This window comes from Bactrocera dorsalis, chromosome 6 (assembly GCF_023373825.1).
Source record: "Bactrocera dorsalis isolate Fly_Bdor chromosome 6, ASM2337382v1, whole genome shotgun sequence".
Classification (NCBI taxonomy): domain Eukaryota; kingdom Metazoa; phylum Arthropoda; class Insecta; order Diptera; family Tephritidae; genus Bactrocera; species Bactrocera dorsalis.
In genome coordinates, this window is record NC_064308.1 from 13,272,863 (window position 1) to 13,292,072 (window position 19,210).

General features: G+C 40.5%; 1 protein-coding gene across 5 annotated transcripts in view; it reads right to left on the bottom strand.

Moving 5' to 3' along the window:
* The window catches only part of LOC105224554 (ephrin type-B receptor 1-B), a 49,782-nt gene extending 31,925 nt beyond the window's left edge, over window positions 1-17,857 (bottom strand). Inside the window, exons 1-6 of one of the 5 annotated variants that reach the window (XM_049459562.1) lie at window positions 17,375-17,485; window positions 16,941-17,293; window positions 596-1,318; window positions 452-531; window positions 213-393; window positions 57-161 (exon numbers count right to left, since the gene is read on the bottom strand). In XM_049459562.1, the coding sequence (XP_049315519.1) occupies window positions 57-161; window positions 213-393; window positions 452-531; window positions 596-1,277 (1,048 nt within the window). In that variant the 5' untranslated portion in view covers window positions 1,278-1,318; window positions 16,941-17,293; window positions 17,375-17,485. The other 4 variants (XM_049459561.1, XM_049459563.1, XM_049459565.1 and 1 more) reach the window with 4 other exon arrangements.
* Between the last annotated feature and the right edge of the window lie 1,353 nt (window positions 17,858-19,210).

Below are 19,210 nucleotides of genomic sequence, written 5' to 3' on the forward strand. Positions count from 1 at the left end.
TAAAGACATGTTGGAAACATATAATTTTCGATATATAAGAATGTATTTTTAGTTACCGATCAACTTATAACTATCGGTTTGCCAGGGCGGAGGTTCTCGAGTAGCAGCATCAAATTCATAGAATAAAAGGCTAAACGTTTCTTTACAGGAGAGTGCATTTCCTAGAACACGAATAAACTCATTTTCCAATGTTAAATATTATTTGACTTTACCTGGAAATAGGGAACAATCACGTATAGTAAACTTAATTTCAATGTATAATCTGTTTGCAGGTCCTCGGTCGATAAAAGGAGACCATAACCAATTATTGACATTGTTATATGCAACATCGCAAACGACATAGCTTCGCCAATTTATACCCTTTACAAAATCTGTAAATGATTCCTCAACCCACTGCAATTATAAAACATATAGAAATGGACACCAAATAAACACAATAAATCATATGTACCCCCGGTGTTTGAGCTTGCGGTCCATAAGGATACCGAGTCCACTCCAAAGTAGCTTCTCTTGTCGTATCCAGCAGAATAACTTTAAACGTATCAAAAAATAGCAAAATATAGATTATGACTAAATTTAATAAAAAACCACTTACCTTGATCGGCTAAAACAACATCAAAGTGAAATACAAAAGTAAAAATCGCAAAAGCAATTAATACTTTGCGTACTTTCATTATTAGGAAATTTAATGGCGCTTTCGATGAATTCAATACATAAGATCCTTCTGTCGATGTTATTCTGGTCAAAATTTTTATGAGCAATATTTTCTTTATAATTTCTATAATTTTGATAACCAACATTTTCTGGCTGGAACTTTCTAATTTTGAAGGTGACAATAACGACTTATTTGATACATAATATGATGATAAAGTAGTATTTGCCCTTGATGTTAAAGGCACACTATTTGTAAATAACGTCACATTGGAAGAATATATGCTCGATCTGGAAGTACATATACTCGGTTCAGCACTACCCAAACTGCCGTTATTGGGTGATTGTATCGAGCACGTGTCAGCGACAGAAGACAGTTTTGATTGGAGTCTTCTTAATTTAAAATTAGGATGACGTACAACGGTCTCTAAATTCTTATAGAAAGCTTCTCCTAGATTCTCTATAGAAAAGGTTTTAATCGTCGACGTAGCAGCTCCTCTCGTTATTATAACTTGATGGTTGGTATTTCTTTTTTCATTACATTGCAATGTGACACAAGTTGGTTTGAAATGGAGACCTAATATTTCGGCGCAATCCATTGATAACATTCTGAAATTCATGTACATATCATTGTACAAATATTTAGTTGGTATGTTGTGATCAAGGACTGAAATAAATTTAAGAAATAAAAGTTTTTAATGTTATAATAAGTAACATTATTCTACAATTAAGCTAACAATGCTTGGAACTACTCAATAAAAGGCATGAAATTTACCTTCAATAAAAATAAATGCAATAAAATGTACTATATACCAGAGCTTTGGTGTTGTAAATTTACGAAATATTGTTAAATATTTATGGATAAATTGCATTGCAGATAGTGGTAATCCGAAACTGTTTTTTAAATAATTTTTTTTTAACTTCTTTTTTACTACACAAAGGGGTAACAACGCCAATTTGGGTGTATCTTGTTGTTGTAACAGTTATCTAAGCGTTTGGTAACGTAATGGTAAGTTGTCATCGAGATCACATAACGGTAGGTCCAGGAAACGTGCTGTTTTAACGGCGTCGGACCATTGAGAGAAGGGTGTTGATTGCAAAAGAGGTGATTACAGTCATGCGGGGACTCGCTGCATTCTGTAAATAAATTTGGTAAATCGCGATCGATTCTGGATAAGTCAGAGTGCGTGTCTGAAGTGTGTTGCGTCCAAAGTCTAGTTGACGCACTTTCTAACGTCATCGACGAAGCTAAGGAAAGACCTCTTGATTTTCTTGCGGCTGCCTAGACTGCAGTTACGGTTTCGGCGAAAACACCCTAGCAGAAACTGCTTGGAGAGAAGTTCGCTATGTTCCTTAACCGGAAGCATACGAACCTGTAAATGTTCGACTGGAGTTCGGAGTGCAGTTTTCTGACATGTTTGAAGCTTCTTCGTTATATTGGTGCGGCGTAGTTGAGGAACAACCGGCCGATTGCTTTGTTTGTTGCCAATAACCTTTCCTTTTTCCCCATGTGGTGTCTTCTAGCACATTGAGGATTTTGTCGCAGTTCTGTACTTTGGCAGTTAAGGAGCGAAGACTGTCTAGTGTTACACCTAATATCTTAGCATTATTGACAGACGGAATTTTAACTTCACGACTGCAATGGCAAGGTCTCGTCTGTACTCCTTCGTCGAGTTCGTGAATATAGTCGCCGTGTATTTAGTGAGGGAGAGTTATAGGTTTCTTACAGACAAGAAGCGTGAAAGAAGAGATGTCCGTTTACTTTTGAGCACTTTGAGCCGACAACAATATCGTGCAATCATCGGTGTACGAGGTGATAGAAATTCCCTCTGGTGGTTGAGGGAGTTTCGATATGTAAAATTTAACAGGAACAGGGAGAGTACACCACCCCGCGGATCCCTCTTGGATTCCTATCAATTTGTGGTTTTTACCTCGAGCCAGGAAGGGTGGATTGTTTAATGGCCTCAAGTAAAGTCGTGTGATCCAATACTACGAGGGTCGGCCTCTAACATGGTGGTTTTTGGTTCAGGCCATGAACTTTTTGAGCGTTTCGCCTCTGCGAATGGCAGGCACCTTGCCGCATTGCAGAGGCTTAACTAGCAAGACATACTAGGCACCTCCGAACCAATGTCAGTTATATTGCATGTTCATAGGAGTTGTCAGAAGCCGCATGTGTGCGCTGGCCAATAGGTTAATTTGTATTAAAACGAAGCCTTCCCAACAATGTGCCGAATTGGGAGGTTACGGTAACCTTACCGCGTCATAGGACACTGGTGTGGCTGACCTTTGTGTTTTCTTCTGCAAACGTAGGCCCGACCGCTCACCAAGTTGAGTAAAGGGTCGTAAGAACAAGATGAAAGACGCCACAAAAAAATACTTCAACAACAACTACGACAAGCCAACAACCACAGAAGACGGCTAAGGTCAACGACAAAAGCACCGGTACAGGTAACGGGTGTTTCTGGATGCCCTATCATCAGAGGAGCACTCGCTGTTTGATGAGCATGGACAGGGATGACAATGACGACATGCCTCCATGCACTGGCGCTCAGCAGGCGATATCCACTACGGCCGCTGAGTTTGTAGCTAACGACACCAAAACTTTCCTAGTGTAGTAATAAGTACTATGTGTATGATAATACATCCTAACTTTAAGTTATTCTAATTATACTTATATAAGTTAACACACCATAGTAGAAAACAACAAAAGAACAAGAGCAACAACATGCTTCTGGACAACATTTCAATTATTTTTCAAACTACAGAAGCCAGGTACTCCACTGCCAACGATATTGCTGACGGCGCGCTCAACGAGTTGCGCGTGACAAAAACAAACACCTATCGCTGCTACTGCGCTGGCAAGTCACGCGGCAGAGCGTGTGCAGTTTATTCAGACAGGTATTTAGGCGTAGTCGCCGCTGCAATAGTTTTAAAAAAGTTCAGTTGTATTTACTCGCTCAACTTTTACGGCTGCCCTTGCTCCGAAGCAAGGGAAATAAAGAACATTATAAACTTATAAACAACCGGTCTTGTCATTGGCGCCCAACGTGGGGCCACAATAAAATCCTTGTAAAGGATAATTTCGTGGCCGCGGTGCTCGGACGCACGCCAAGCCGAGACGTAGCCATCGAGGGACTAAACTATTACTATTACTACAATATGAAAGAATCTATGTAAGTAGAGTGCTCGAGATATTGACATATTCGTTGAATTAAAGCATCAGCTTAAAAAATATTAATATAAATATTAATTTAAGTAAAAATTGTTTTAATTTGAAAATAAAAAATTTTAAAGTGAATAAAGAATAAAAGGAATATCAAGGAACATGGACGAAAATATTCTTCGCGCCGTGCTGGGTGCCGCTGTGCGGACAGCAACGGAGCAGACGAGACGAGACTTCCGAACGACTATTGACGAACTTACCGCTAGGCTAACACTAATCGAAAGACCGGTTCAGGTAGAGGAGTATAGGGAGATTGCAATTGACCCCACTGTTAGGTGCGATGAGTCGCTGGATGTTGTAAAGTCGTTGCCAGAGTTCAATGGTGACCATTCACGATACGTGTCGTGGCGCCAGGCGGCTCATACCGCGTATAAAATTCTTGAAAACGCGCAGGGCAGCTCGAAACATTACCAGGCAGTGGCTATTATTAGGAACAAAGTAGTTGGATCTGCGGATGCGACACTATCGTCGTTTAATACAATTCTCAATTTCAAAGCCATAATAGCAAGGCTCCATTTTACCTACTCGGACAAAAAACTCGTCTACATATTGGAACAAGAAATGTCCACCCTCCGGCAGGGAAGACTATCCATTACAGCATTTTACGATGAGGTGGGAAAGAAACTAACGGCTATTATCAACAAAAATTTGATGACCTACGAAAACAAGAAGGACGTCTTGGAATCGCTTAATACCAAGTATCGTCAGGACGCATTAAGGGTGTTCATATCGGGTCTTAACCACCCGCTGTGCGATATTCTATTTTCGTCAAGGCCAGCTGACATGGCATTGGCCTTGGCACTCGGGCAAGAACTGGAATCCAACCAGACGCGCTCATTATTTGCTCAGAGGTTTTCAGACACTAAATTCCCAGCCAATGGCATGCAATCACGCAATTTCACCGGAATGCCGTTAATAAGCCCTCACTTCTTTAGGCAGTCAGGCGGGCAACCGCAACAGAGACCTATTTCCAGGCCCACTCCAATGGATGTGGATCCAAGCCTCTCTAAACTCAGATATCCAACGCAGAATATAGGTTCCAATTTTAAAGCAGCACCACAAGTTGTACAACCATCAACTTCCTCTCCTATCGCAAGGAATTTCCCTTCAGGAAGAACAGCCTTCGGGAACCAATACCCGAGAAATATTATAACTTCTGATACTCAACAGGCACAGAAAAGACAACGCGATAGTGACCGTGCTAACCTAAATAAGATACAAAGCTTGAACTATTTAGGACAAAGTACCGTGACGGACGATATTAATGGGGATCCCAACTGTTATTACCAACCCGAATATTTTGATGACTATGCATACAACGAGAACTCTTATACTGACTGTCCACCCCAAGAAGAAACTACAGACGAGATAAATTTTTTAGGGGTAGATCCCTGCTACCATACGTTAGCAGGACATTCGGAGGAAAGCAATTAAAATTATTGATAGATACAGGTACGTCCAAAAACTACATTAAAGAATTCAACTGGAAGGGTATCAAACATGTAGCATCACCCTTCTTTGTGACGTCAATTCATGGCAAGAACGAAGTCACCAAGAAATGCACCATAAATATTTTCAATACAAATACCTCATTTTTCATTTTACCAACCCTGCATACTTTCGACGGTATAATCGGCTATGACCTTCTACGAGAAATAGACGCCAGACTGGACATAAAAAAGGGCATTATTAATTATAGGGGCTGTTCAGAAAAACTAATGTACTTCTATTGTAAGGATGTTAACAGCATCATTGCCAATGAAGACATCGAGCAATTGAAATTAAAACACGCTGCTGTTTTTTCCGACCCAAATGAGTCCTTGCCATACAACACAAATATCATAGCCACCGTATGCACGGAAGATAACGAACCAGTTTACGCCAAGTCGTACCCATACCCAATGGCAGCTTCCGCGTTCGTGAACGAAGAAGTGAGTAATCTGTTGCGCGATGGCATTATAAGGCCATCACGATCGCCTTATAACAGCCCAGTGTGGGTGGTGTACAAAAAAGGAACAAACGAGGCAGGGGAAAGGAAGATGCGTGTGGTAATAGATTTCAAAAAACTAAATGCGAAAACCGTCAGCGATAGATACCCCATTCCCGATACTTCGGTCATTCTGGCCAAACTGGGAAAATCATCACTTTTCACCACTGTAGATTTAAAATCCGGTTTTCACCAAATCACGCTGGTGGAGAAGGATAGAGAAAAAACCGCATTCTCCGTAAACAACGGAAAATACGAGTTTTGCAGGTTACCATTTGGTCTGAAAAACGGCTCCAGCATTTTCCAGCGCGCCATCGATGACGTCCTCAGAGACGAAATCGGTAGGAGCTGTAACGTCTATATAGACGACATAATTATATTCTCCGGTGACTACGAAACACACCTGCAAGATGTGAGCCGGATTCTTGAAAAATTGTACTCGGCCAATATGATGGTATCCTTGGAAAAAACTCAGTTCTTTAAAACTGAGGTTGAATTTCTTGGATTTGTTTCCAAAGATGGCATTCGAACATCAAAAGAGAAAGTGCAGGACATAGTGAACTACGAAGTTCCGAAAACGCTGTGCGCTTTGCGCTCATTCCTGGGGTTGTTCGGTTAGTAACGGCGCTTCATTAAAGACTACGCGCAAATTGCCAAACCCCTAACAAAATATTTAGGGGGTGAAAATGGAACAATTGCCGCAAATGTTTCTAAAAAAAAAAAATAGAAATTGTATATGATGATGAAGCCCATAAAGCTTTCCAGAGAATTAAAAATATTTTATCCTCAGAGGATATCCTTCTTCTCTACCCAGACTACGATAAACCCTTTGATTTAACCACAGATGCGTCCTCTCATGACTTAGGCGCGGTGCTTTCACAGGGAGGCAGACCTATTACTATGATATCGCGAACCTTATCTCAGGCAGAGAAACATTATGCAACCAATGAGCGAGAGCTCCTCGCAATTGTTTGGGCTCTTCAGAAACTTAGGAATTACCTATATGGTGCGAATAACATTAACATTTATACGGATCATCAACCCCTCACCTTCTCGATTTCGGACAAGAATCCGAATGCTAAGCTAAAGCGATGGAGGGCTTTCGTGGAGGAATTTGCACCTAAATTCCACTATAAGCCAGGTAAGGAAAACGTTGTGGCGGACGCATTATCGAGACAACATATAAATACCTAAAGCAGATCCCCCATTAGATGACGAGACGGCTCATAGCGAGGAATCGTCAACGGACGTTATCACCACGTCTCCGAATCCCATCAATTCCTTTAAAAATCAGATAATCCTTGAAGAAGGACCCACAAGCTCAAAAACCACGAAAATTTTGTTCAAGTCACAAATCAGGCACCATATAACCTTTCAAAACAAAGATGCAATCTTTGAACAGATAAAGGACTGCATTAACCCCAATACTACTAACGGATTACTTTGCGAGCTTTCTGTCCTTGGGAAAATCCAAAACAAGATCAAAAATGATTATCCAGCCGTGAAGTTCGTCCACACAAAGTTTTTGGTCACGGACATCTTTAATGAAGACGACCAAAAGGAAATTCTTCATACAGAGCACAGCAGAGCGCATCGCTCCCTTAAGGAAAACGTGCTGCAAGTCTTGAGAGATTACTATTTTCCGCATATGCGCAAAATGCTGAAGGAAATAATCGTAAACTCTAAAATTTGCCAGGAAGCAAAGTTCCAACGCCATCCATCAAACCCCGAAATAGGACGCACACCGATTCCTAGCAAACCTGGTGAGATACTCCATATAGACATTTTTTCGACGGACGGCAAACACTACTTGACCTGCATAGACATATTTTCGAAATTTGCTTAGTCCAATCAATTGCTTCTAGATCAATAGCAGATATAAAGGAACCTATAATTCGTATCATAAATTTTTTCAAAAATACCAAAAGTTTTGTTTGCGACAATGAGAAATCTCTAAACTCAAATACTGTAAAATCCCTACTGAAAGATCATTTCAATATTTCGATTTTTACAACACCGCCTCACCATAGTACAACGAATGGACAGATAGAGCGGTTTCACGGCACACTTTCAGATATTAGCAGTTGCATTAAGGGTTTAAACGACACGAACGACCTTATACTGCTCGCCGCATATAAATACAATAGAACAATTCATTCAGTGACAAGACAACGGCCCATTGACATTATTCATTCTGACACACAGAAATTTCTAGATGAAGTCAAAGACAGCTTGATCAAAGCACAAAATTCTGACCTTAACTACCACAACCGAAAAATTTTTCAGCCAGGTGAGAAGGCCAACAGGAGACTTGGTAACAAACTAAGCAAATTATACACAGAAAAAGTAGTTCAAAAAGATCTGGGAACAACCGTTCTTATCGACAGAAAACAAATTCACAAAGGTAATCTGACATAATTTGCCTATCATTAGGCTTCCGATTTTGATGGCGGCTGCGTTATCGCGGTCAGAAATTCTAAATTTCAGTGAGTCCGTCTACATTTCTATTTCGGACAGGGAGGTTGCAATTTACCGCCAGTACAAACACATCATTCACCACCTGAATTTGACCATTTACGAGAACATAGCCGTAGAAACGCATAATCTTCTTGAGAATTTCTCACAGTCTCACATTAGGAAAACCGTTCAACTGGACATAGACCGCATATTACGATTAATAGATCCATTAAGAATTCATTACCGATAATCCCGTAGCATAAACTTTCTTGGCACCGCTCTCAAATACGTAGCTGGAACTCCCGATTTCGATGACTTTAACCAACTTCAAACACGGACAGAATCCCTGATTGAAGCAAACGAGCAACAGATTTACATTAATAGCCAGCTCCAAGTTAAAATTAACCAGTTAACCGACACCGTAAACAAATTGATTAGCACGACCAGATTGACACTGGACATCTTTTTGACTTGATATCAGCAAGAAACAGAGCGTTAATAGACGAAATAGAATCAGCTCTTTATTCCGTCACTTTGGGTAAGATACAATAAATTATTACATAAACTAAAGATAACGCAGCGCTAGCATCGGAGGCTTTCGGCTGTCATGTTGACTAGGGCGGTTTCAAATGCATCGGAGTAGGTCGGTCTCTCTGAGGAAGTTATATATCTTGCTAATATTATTGTCAGTCGGGTTTTTTAACAGCTGTGTAGGATTAATATCATTGAAATAGTGTAGTCTTTGGGCATCAAGTTTTGGGCAGCAATCCAAGAGGTGGTTAATGCTAAGTGAAAAGTTGCAGAACGGGCAGCAACTAGGAGTAGCGCCTTGAAGCAAATGAGAGGATGTAATAATCGTGTGGCCAAGTCGGAGACGGGTATATGGAGTAATGTAATTTGTCGGGATGGTCAGAGAGAAGCGGGGTTTTGTACGACTGGGATTGATTGAGGAGTAGTGATGACTATATCGGCTCCACTCGGATAGCAATTTTTTTTGGCTCTCATTATTTATAATCCAGTAGATATCCCTTTTAAAAAGAACGTTGGAAGTTATGGTAGGTGTAAGAGCCATATCTTTAGCGATCTTATCGGCAATAGTGTTGCCTTTTATATCTGCGTGACCGGGGACCCACATGATTTTGATATTCTGGGGGTGTGAAATAAGGATGTCTCGAATGTTTTCAATAACGGGGTTGGTTTGGTTACATCCCTTAATAGCTTGAAAACATGACATACTGTCAGAGCAAATTATAAATTTTCCTTTATTTCGTACGGAATAAAGCATCGCGTTGAATATTGCCACGGCTTCTGCTGTGAAAATCGAGCAGAAATTAAACAAGATACCATAAGTAATTACTTCTCCATGTTCTTTCACGACAGCAAATGAAGTCTGTGATGATTTTGAGCCGTCAGTAAAAATCAGATCCCATCCAGTGGATTTGTATTTAGCTGCCACTTCAAGGAAATTTGCCTTGTATACATCGTTGGCAGTATTCGCCTTCCGCAGATGGACAAGTTCATTGATAAAAGAGTCATTTTTAAACAGCCACGGCGGATGAATGTTTTTGCGAATATGAGGCCTTTGGAGTGGAAGGCCGTTATCCTTTGCGAATTTGCCGCATAAGTAAACAGATGATTGCACTTTGGGTGGCCGTTTGCGCGAAATCGCTAATTGTAGGTCCGTTCTAAGAAGAGCATTCGGTGAAAACATCAGCTTAGCGTAGAGTTTGCGAATTGAATCTTCGGCGTCATCGAATATTGTATTTAGCCCAGATTCTGCGAAAAAATTATTTAAGGGAGTCGTTGGAAACGCGCGCAGCGATCTTCGAATTGCAGCGTGGTAAGGGGCAATAAGCATTTTCAACTTATTTTTTGCGTGATGTCCATAAACTTCCAAACCGTATTGTATAGTTGAGACAATAAGTGCCCTGGTTACGTTAATCAACAATGCCGGACCGATAAATGAGCGCTTTGCGGAGAGGTACTTAACTATTAATAGTTTGGACATTAATCTATCTCTTACATATTGACAATGTTGTGCGAAAGAGTACTTAGAGTCTAATATTATACCTAAAAATTTAAGGCTATTTGTACAATTTATAGTTATATCGAAAAAAGTTATGGAATGTTTCTTTTTCTACAAATGTGCAACAATTTAGATTTGCTAGGGGAAATTGAAGCGCCGGAAGTTTGCGACCGGGTGAAGATTTTGGAGAGGATGTTCTGATGTACTCCAAAAATATACCTTCTCCGATGGTTCTTTGAACTGCTGCTTGTTCAGTGTTTTTGGAGTACACCAGAACATCGTCAGCGTACAGTTGGTACTCAATAGTGGTAAATTTAGACAGTAATTCGCTAAGTTTATCAAACGCTATAATGAAGAGAATCACCGATAAGGGTGATCCTTGAGGAGTGCCATTATCTAGGGGAAGGACAGAGGAGCGGGTGTTCGAGATAAGGACACTTATTTTACGATGGGATAAAAAAGATTTAAGATTCGCGGACCCACTTTCCATTTGGTTAGTTGCCTTAGTACGATATGAATACCTATTCGATCGAAGGCTTTTTGAAAATCGAGAGACATCAAGGAGATGTGATTTTTATTTGACAGAGCATTAGAAATGTAGTGGTCTAGATGAACAAGTGAGTCGATAGTACCCTGCCCTCTTTTGAATGCAACTTGGTTATGATGAATGAAATTATTTTTGCGGGCATACCAGGAGAGTCTGGTAGCAATCATTTTTTCTAGCAGTTTGCCTAAACACGGGAGAAGGGAGATTGGGCGGTAACTGCAGACATCAAGAGGAGATTTACCAGGTTTGAGGATGGGAACTATCAAGCTGGTTTTCCAAGCTTGGGGGTAAATCCCTGTAGAAAAAATATTATTGTAGAGGTTAAGAAGGCGGGATAGGATAGGAAGGGGAAGGTTCTTGATAATGGGGTAAGGTGGCCAGGTGTTTTGCCTTTTACTGAAGAAAGGGCAGAGACCAGCTCAAAATGCGTTAAGTCTTTTTCTAAGTACTTGGCAGAGATCGAAAGATTGCTGGGTGAGGTTGTTTGGTACTAATTTGAAATAAATTCAGGGGGAAGTTGCAATCGGAGGAGGCCGTAGAAAAGTAGCTGGCGAACTCTTGAGCTATATCTAGAGGATATAGAAGAGTGCCGCGAGCGGAACTTAAGGCAGAAATTGTAGGAAAAGAAGCCATCTCAGTTAGTCTTTTGATGTCGGCCCAGATCCTTCTTGGGTTGGATGAAGAGTTAATGTTGCTGGTAAATTTTTCAAAACAGGTAGCTTTCGCAAGTTTGGCTTTGTGGCGAAAATTAGCTTTAGCTTTTTTGTACTGAAGGAGATTGGAGGAAGACCTTTCACGCTTATATTCATGCCATGTACTTTGTTTGGCTTGCCTTAAAGTTGAAAGTTCAGCGCTCCACCACAATGGAGCCGGCCTACGAGTTTTGCTACCTGATTGTGGGATAGATAGATGAGTCGCACTTCTGATGATTTTTTGGACGCGGGACGCTTCTTCGTTGACGTTAAGGGAAATGGGATAGGAGCTGCAACCATGTAGAAACGCATCTTGGAACTTTAACCAATCCGCAGAGTCGGTCTGGTATTTCAACCTCGGGCGAAATGTTGAAGGAAAACGGTTTGAAGGGAGTATGGTAATAATGGGGAAATGATCACTGCCATGGAGGTCATCAATTACTAGCCAAGTGCATTTGGCAGAAAGGGAAATCGAACATATGGTGAGGTCAAGGTTTGTGAAGGATTTGTGAGTCGGGGAATCGTTATTAAGGACAAAGGAGTTGGAGGCAAGGATTGAGTCTTCAATTACACGGCCTTTAGCATTAAGCGAAGTGGAATCCCACATAGGGCTCCAGGCGTTAAAATCGCCTGTCACAATAAAAGGACTATCAGTTGACGGGAAAATACTATTAAAGTCAGTGGTTGAAAATGTTTGATCAGGAGGGGAGTAGGCGCAGACAATGGATATTTTATTGGGCGATTGAATTTCTAATACCAAGGAAGAGATGCGGGATTGGAGAGGGTAACATATGTGCGGGACATTTTTCTTCACTAAGATACCAATTCCTTGCTTACTAGATAAAATATGAGGCAAATTATGAAAGTAACCAACATAGGCCAAAGGGGTACGAGCATTGACCATGTAGGGGAGGTGGGTTTCATTTCTCAAGATCGATGAAATTATTGTAATATCCATTTATGTTCCACTGTAATAATGGTAACATTTGTGATATAATATGTGTGTTTGTATATGAATTAAAGGGTTAGTATAAGGAAATTTATATTTATGACTTATCTATGTTGGATGACTTGTGTGACGGTAATGTTGTTTTATATGTATTTGGTGTTATTAGGACGTTAAGATCGGGGAATTTTGCGTGTAATTGGCTGAACGGTGACATCTCGGTATCACTGATAATTGAACTGGGGTATGTAGGGGTGGGGGGGCTTGAATTTTTTTCTGCATTTCTACTTGTAGTCGCTATTTCTGGTGTGCTGGCGTTAATTGCTGTTTGTTGTCTTGCTGGGGATGTTGTTGTACTGTTTTTCTGCTGAGGTTTGGATATGGTTGAAGTTGTTTGTGTGATTGATTTAGTATGACTTGTTTTCTTGGATGCTCCGTTATTTGCTTGTGGGTTGTTGTTTGTAGTTTCTACATGGGGCCCAGAGCACCTTCAACGCTCTACCCATTCCTACGGGTGTATCCGTTGGCGAGCGTCAATTCCGCAAGGTGATCGCATCAGCTACCGCTCGCTTCATCCCGGCTGGAAGAATAGCGGAAATCCGCCCCAATTTCCCAGCCGAAGCAGCTGTTCTAGCTAACGAGCGCGACACCTTACGCCTTGCCGATCCCGGGGATCCCCGAATAAGGAATCTCAATTTGGAGATTCGGCGTATGGTAAATCAACATAAGCGGACGAAATAAATAGAGCACCTGAAGTCCTGCAACCTCTCCACCGGTGTGAGTAAGCTTTGGGCTACTGTCAAAGCTCCGAAGAGACATGACGACCGAGTTGAAGTTCAATTCAATGGTCAATTGGGCTCTTCGGACCCAAAAAAGTGCGCGAGCTACTTTAGCCGGCAGTTTACACTGCACCCTTCGGTAGACAAAGCCAAGAGATGTGTTAACCGACGGCTGCGCAAAATGCCAAACAACTGCGCGCCACTTACTTTCACCGATGAGGAGGTTCAGGGTGTCATCAACAAGGCAAAATCTTCCAAATCCATTGGCCCTGATGGAATCAACATGCTAATGTTAAAGCATCTAGGCTCGACGGGAGTAAAATATCTCACCAAGGTCCTCAACCTGTCGCTCACCACTCTTCAAATACCCGATGTGTGCAAAGTCGGAAGAGTGGTCCCACTCCTGAAACCTTTCCTCCGCCCAGTAGTGAAGACATCTGAGGCCTTGTTACTCCCGGCCTTCACTCACCACCTGAGCCTAGCCAGCCACCAGCATGGATTCCGCAAAGTGCACAGCACCACCATAGCACTTAGCGCCATAAACGCCCGGATAATTCGTTGCCTCAACCAGAAACCACCCTGTGAAAGAACGATCCTCGTAGCGTTGGACCTGTCAAAAGCTTTTGACACGGTCAATCACACAACGCTACTGCAGGACATCGAAAAAACCACTCTCCCTCCAGGGCTAAAGAGGTGGACTATGAACTATCTGAACGGTCGTCAGTCATCCGTACTATTCCGAGGTGAAACATCTAAACTGAGAAGAATTAAACAGGGGGTTCCGCAGGGTGGTGTCCTCTCCCCGCTACTGTTTAATTTCTATATCTCGAAACTCCCTCAACCACCAGAGGGGGTCTCCATAACCTCGTACGCTGATGACTGCACGATATTGACGTCGGGCAATGGAATCGATGGCATTTGTTCGAAAGTGAACAGCTACCTCTCCGACCTTTCTCGTTTCCTCACTGCACGGAATCTCCAACTTTCCCCCACCAAATCCACAGCGACCATATTCACAAACTGGACGAAGGAGTATAGACTTGAGCTTGATATTGCAGTCGACGGCGTCAAAATTCCGACTGTCAATAACCCTAAAATTTTAGGCGTAACCCTTGATAGTCTATGCTCCTTCTCTCCCCATACGACCGCGATTATCGCCAAAGTACAGAGCCGCAACAAGATCCTCAAGTCGCTAGGAGGCAGCACATGGGGAAAAGACAAAGAAACGTTGTTGGCAACTTACAAGGCAATCGGCCGGCCGGTCCTCAACTACGCAGCTCCGATATGGTCGCCTGGATGCAGTGGCATGCAGATGAGGAAACTACAGACCTGCCAGAACACAGCACTCCGGACTACGACGGGATGTCTCTTGATGTCTCTCATCGAACACCTCCATAGTGAGACGCGCATGCTACTTGTAAAGGAGCATAATGAACTCCTCTCCAGGCAGTTCCCGCTGGGGTGTTTCCGTAGGAATCACCCTTGCAGCCATCTGCTTGGAGCGGAGCCGCCTCCTAGGAGCATCAAGAGGTCATTCCTCGACTACGTCGACGACATCGTACAGTACGCCGACCGCACTTCGGACGCTACAGACTTCAGACAGGCACTGACCGCCATTCACAGTGGAGCCATTAACACCTTCACCGACTCCCTTCCCGTGAATGGCGTTCTTGGAGTCAAAGCACCACCTATTGCAGATGAAGAGCTCCAGTTGCCGCGAGAAACGCGAATGACCCTAGCGCAACTTCGTTCTGGGTACTGTAGCAGGTTAAACTCCTACTTATCCAGAATTGACCCCGACATATCCAATATATGTCCTGCGTGCAACGAGTCCCCGCATGACACTGGCCACCTCTTTGCATGCCCCACAAACCCAACCCATCTAACACCTTCCTCCCTTTGGTCCGACCCCGTCGAAACAGCGCGTTTCCTGGGCCTACCGTTAGATGACCTCGACGACAACACAGGTAGCCCTTACCATCCTAACGGGGATTAGCATATCCGTTAAAACAACAACAACAGTAATTGGGTATTACAGCAGAGTGCTCGGGAAACCAGAGAAAAACTACTGCGTGACGCGAAAAGAACTACTAGCTGTGGTGGAATGTGTAAAACATTTCCACAAGGATTTGTATGGACAACGATTCTTGCTGAGGACTGATCATGCAGCATTAAAATGGTTATTACAGTTTAAGAATCCGCAGGCTAAATTGCACGATGGATCGAAAGATTACAGAATTACGACTTCGAAACGGAACACCGAAAGGGGATTCACCACAAAAATGCGGATGAATATCACGTCGCCCTTGTCAGAGTGGGAGCTATGTTGCCTATTTGAGCTCCTAACTGTAGAGGTCCTCAGTTGGCCACTGTAATTGAGTAGCGGCGCGGCGCTCGAACTATGTGCAGATTGCACAGCCGTAGAGGCTTGTATAGCAGTATTGCGTAGGCAACATGGGGCCACGTAACGCGTGGTCCACTCCCTGTGAGTCTTAAGGACTGAACAGGTCCTAAGATGGCTCCATCCATTGCATGTATTACATCTGACTGAGGTGGAGTTTGGATGGAGCCTTTTTGCGCAGACGCAGCAGAAAAATTCCTCCGGGCCCGGGTTGGACTCAATGCCAGCATGAGTCAGGAGGATACGGAGCAAAGTGTAAAATGTGGATTTATTTAAAAGTTTATAATGTAATTTAATTAATTTAATGTGAAAAATGTGAATAAAGTGTGCTTATTGTGGTGAAATGGCTTCTTGAAATGTTCAAGTTTTGCGAATTTTTAAACTTTAAGGTCGAATATCTCGTAAACTAAGCGTTTGCGGTACCTATAACCCCGTATAAGTGAATTCTATGCGGAAAACTAATGTGTTATACATTTCCTGTCATTGTGGTATTATTTGTTTTCTTTATTTCTTTTGGTTCTTCCGTAAAATATGAACGTAAGGTAGCACTGATTATTAATTAGAATGCAACCCTTTTGTTAATGTACGATCAAAAACAAATGTACAAAAGTTAAATGTTGAATAAAAGTTATTTTTGCACTACTTAATATACAAATGGTTAGAAACGATTTAGTGAAGTGTTAGTAGATATAAAAATTGAAAATATAACCATAAAAATGCAAAAGCACGCATTTTATATAGTTGAAATTTTGAACTTTAAATGCAAATATCTCAAAAACCATACGTCAGCGGCAACTATATGCATGTATATTCTTGATTTGGAGGACCTCCTCTATCCGTAACCCATTTTAACCCCGAAATCCGGGGATGCTATTGTAAGATTTACCCAAAAAAATATTTTGATATGCTATATTTAATTTTAAATCTATTGTACATATCTTGAAATGGATAGAAAAAAACCACAAAATTTATTTATTTTGAAACAAATAAAGGTGTCCTAATTTAATAGAATTAGGTGTATGTATGTAAACTTTATTGGTCCACTGTATATTCTTTATCTGGAAGACCTCTTATATCCTTATATACATATTTGAACCGTGAATTAGCGGGATGCGATACTACAATTTCCTCCATATTTTGAAATGTTTCGTGTAAGAGAGTTAGCATTATAAATTGAATATAAGTTAACTTAAAATGAAAAATAATTAAAGTTTAGCCGGACGATTCATACCATCAGTAAACAGAAAATTGTTGTCAGCTTCAAATCACCACCTTTTTATTTATTCTACACATTGAATGTGGTCATTATAAATATTAATCGCTTACTTATCCCGTTTTCAAATTTGGCTTTTATGCGGCTTGTATACCTCACCTCGCACAGCATATTTTTGCGACATGAATATTCAAACTTAAAAAAATATTTTTCAGTATTTTTTCTATTTTTATTCCATTTACTTATGTGCCAAGAAAACGTTAACCGTTCACGTATAATAGATCATATTACATTGTTTAAAATTTTTTTATATTATACACATTTTCTAGCTTCCATTTCCAGATTGCTTTAATTTTATCTCCAGGATATACCTAGCCATACGTTACATATGATTTTAAATAAACACTTAAAACAATGATAGAATTACACAAAGTTTAGTACCGGCGAGTTACCTTAACAAAATTAATGATATTAAGATAAAACCCTCTTAATGTTATATACATAAATAAAATTGCTAACTTTTGAAAACCTACTTTTACGAAGTGTATTCGTTTCTACCGGCGATGAATAATGTTAAAGAAACAGCCATACTTTACTGAAATTTACAAGCCTTATGAGGCGACCTCACTTACGGGCCGTCTCGACAGGATAAAATCTATGTCTTACTAACTGGTTTTCCCTGCCTATTGCCTGTGGAGACTCCATATTGCTTATTTCTTACAATATATGGCAAACTAATTAGTTTACCATATATTGTAAGCAATAAGCTGTCACTTCAGCAGTTTGACAGCGCAGTTTTCATTTCTATGAAAATTTCGAAGAGGCAACATATCCCATTTACACATATGCCGACGGCATTTTCATTTCGGTAATATGAAATTTAGAAGATCGAATATTAAGACGATTGTGTTATGTTATAAAAATAAAGTACATGTTCAAAATAACATTTTTTCAAAAAATTAATATTTAGTTTAATATTGTTAATTTACAGAAAAATTATGGAATGAGCGAAGTCTTAAATTTAATAAACTTATACAAGCATAAATAATCATTTCTCAATTTAAATTTATTAATTTAATTGGTATATAAAATTTATGCCAGAATTATTATATAGTAGTCCAAAAATATGAGTTCTTATTTTTCCCAGAAATACATTTGTAAAAAAAGGATCTTTATCCTTTGCTATTATTTTATTTTCCCAAGAAATACATTTGTGAACAAAAGATCTTTACCCTTTTCTTATTATTTTATTTGTTCCAAAAAATACGTTTGTAAAGGATCTTTATCCTTTTTTTATTTTCCTCATAAAAGATTTAAACAGTTCAAGAGCTCAAAACATGCGTTACATCAGCTACCTACCCGACGGCATTTCGCAATATGATAAAATAAATTTTTCAAGAGCTCAAAGCATGCGCTACATCAGCTCGAACCTACCTATCCTACGCCTTTGCGCAAATGATTATGTTATGATAACAAATGCCCACATAAAGATTTGGCAATAGCAATAGATTTGACAGTTAGTAAGACATAGATTTTATCCTGTCGAGACGGAGCGTTACATAATTCATTTTCCATCAGAAATAATAGCGGCCATACACAGGCACACATGTGCGTTCCATCGGTATGTGTAAACATGCGGTTTACACGTGTATGGGCTTGTTCGCGTACCGATCCATGTTCGCGAAAATGTTTGATTTTTTACGATCGGTGCGCGAGCATGTTTATCGTGTATGGCGTTGTGAGCGCACAAAATCTCATTTCTCTCGTGTCGCCGAGCAGTGAAGATCGCGGACAATTGCAAGTGTTAAAGGGAGAGACTGCTTTAGAGGCATCAAAAAATCGATTTTTTTTGAGGATTTTTTTGGGAGGGAAAGAAATAATTGATTTAAGCGAAATTTCTAGGCTTTATAGTCATATATGTATTCGAACATCTTTCACAAATTTTTTTAATACGAAATCTTTGATATTCTGCCTTTAGGAAGCAATTACCCGATGCATCTCGCATATACATTTATCAGGAACAAAAAATTCAAAGAGATTCATGTTTTTTAATAACTTATCTTCTAGTTAAACTAAGAAAATTCCAAAAAAAATTTACTTTATTAAGCGGAATAAGGATACAAGTTACTGAAAACCAACAAATTCAAATGGTTTTGTATACAAATAAAAAGATGTTCTGAACTTGTCCTTTTATTAAATACGATGGCATAAAATGGGTATGTACGGATAGACAAGATCAAGAAAATAGGCACGATTTCGATTCTGTTAGCGCCGCGATTTGAGGGTAT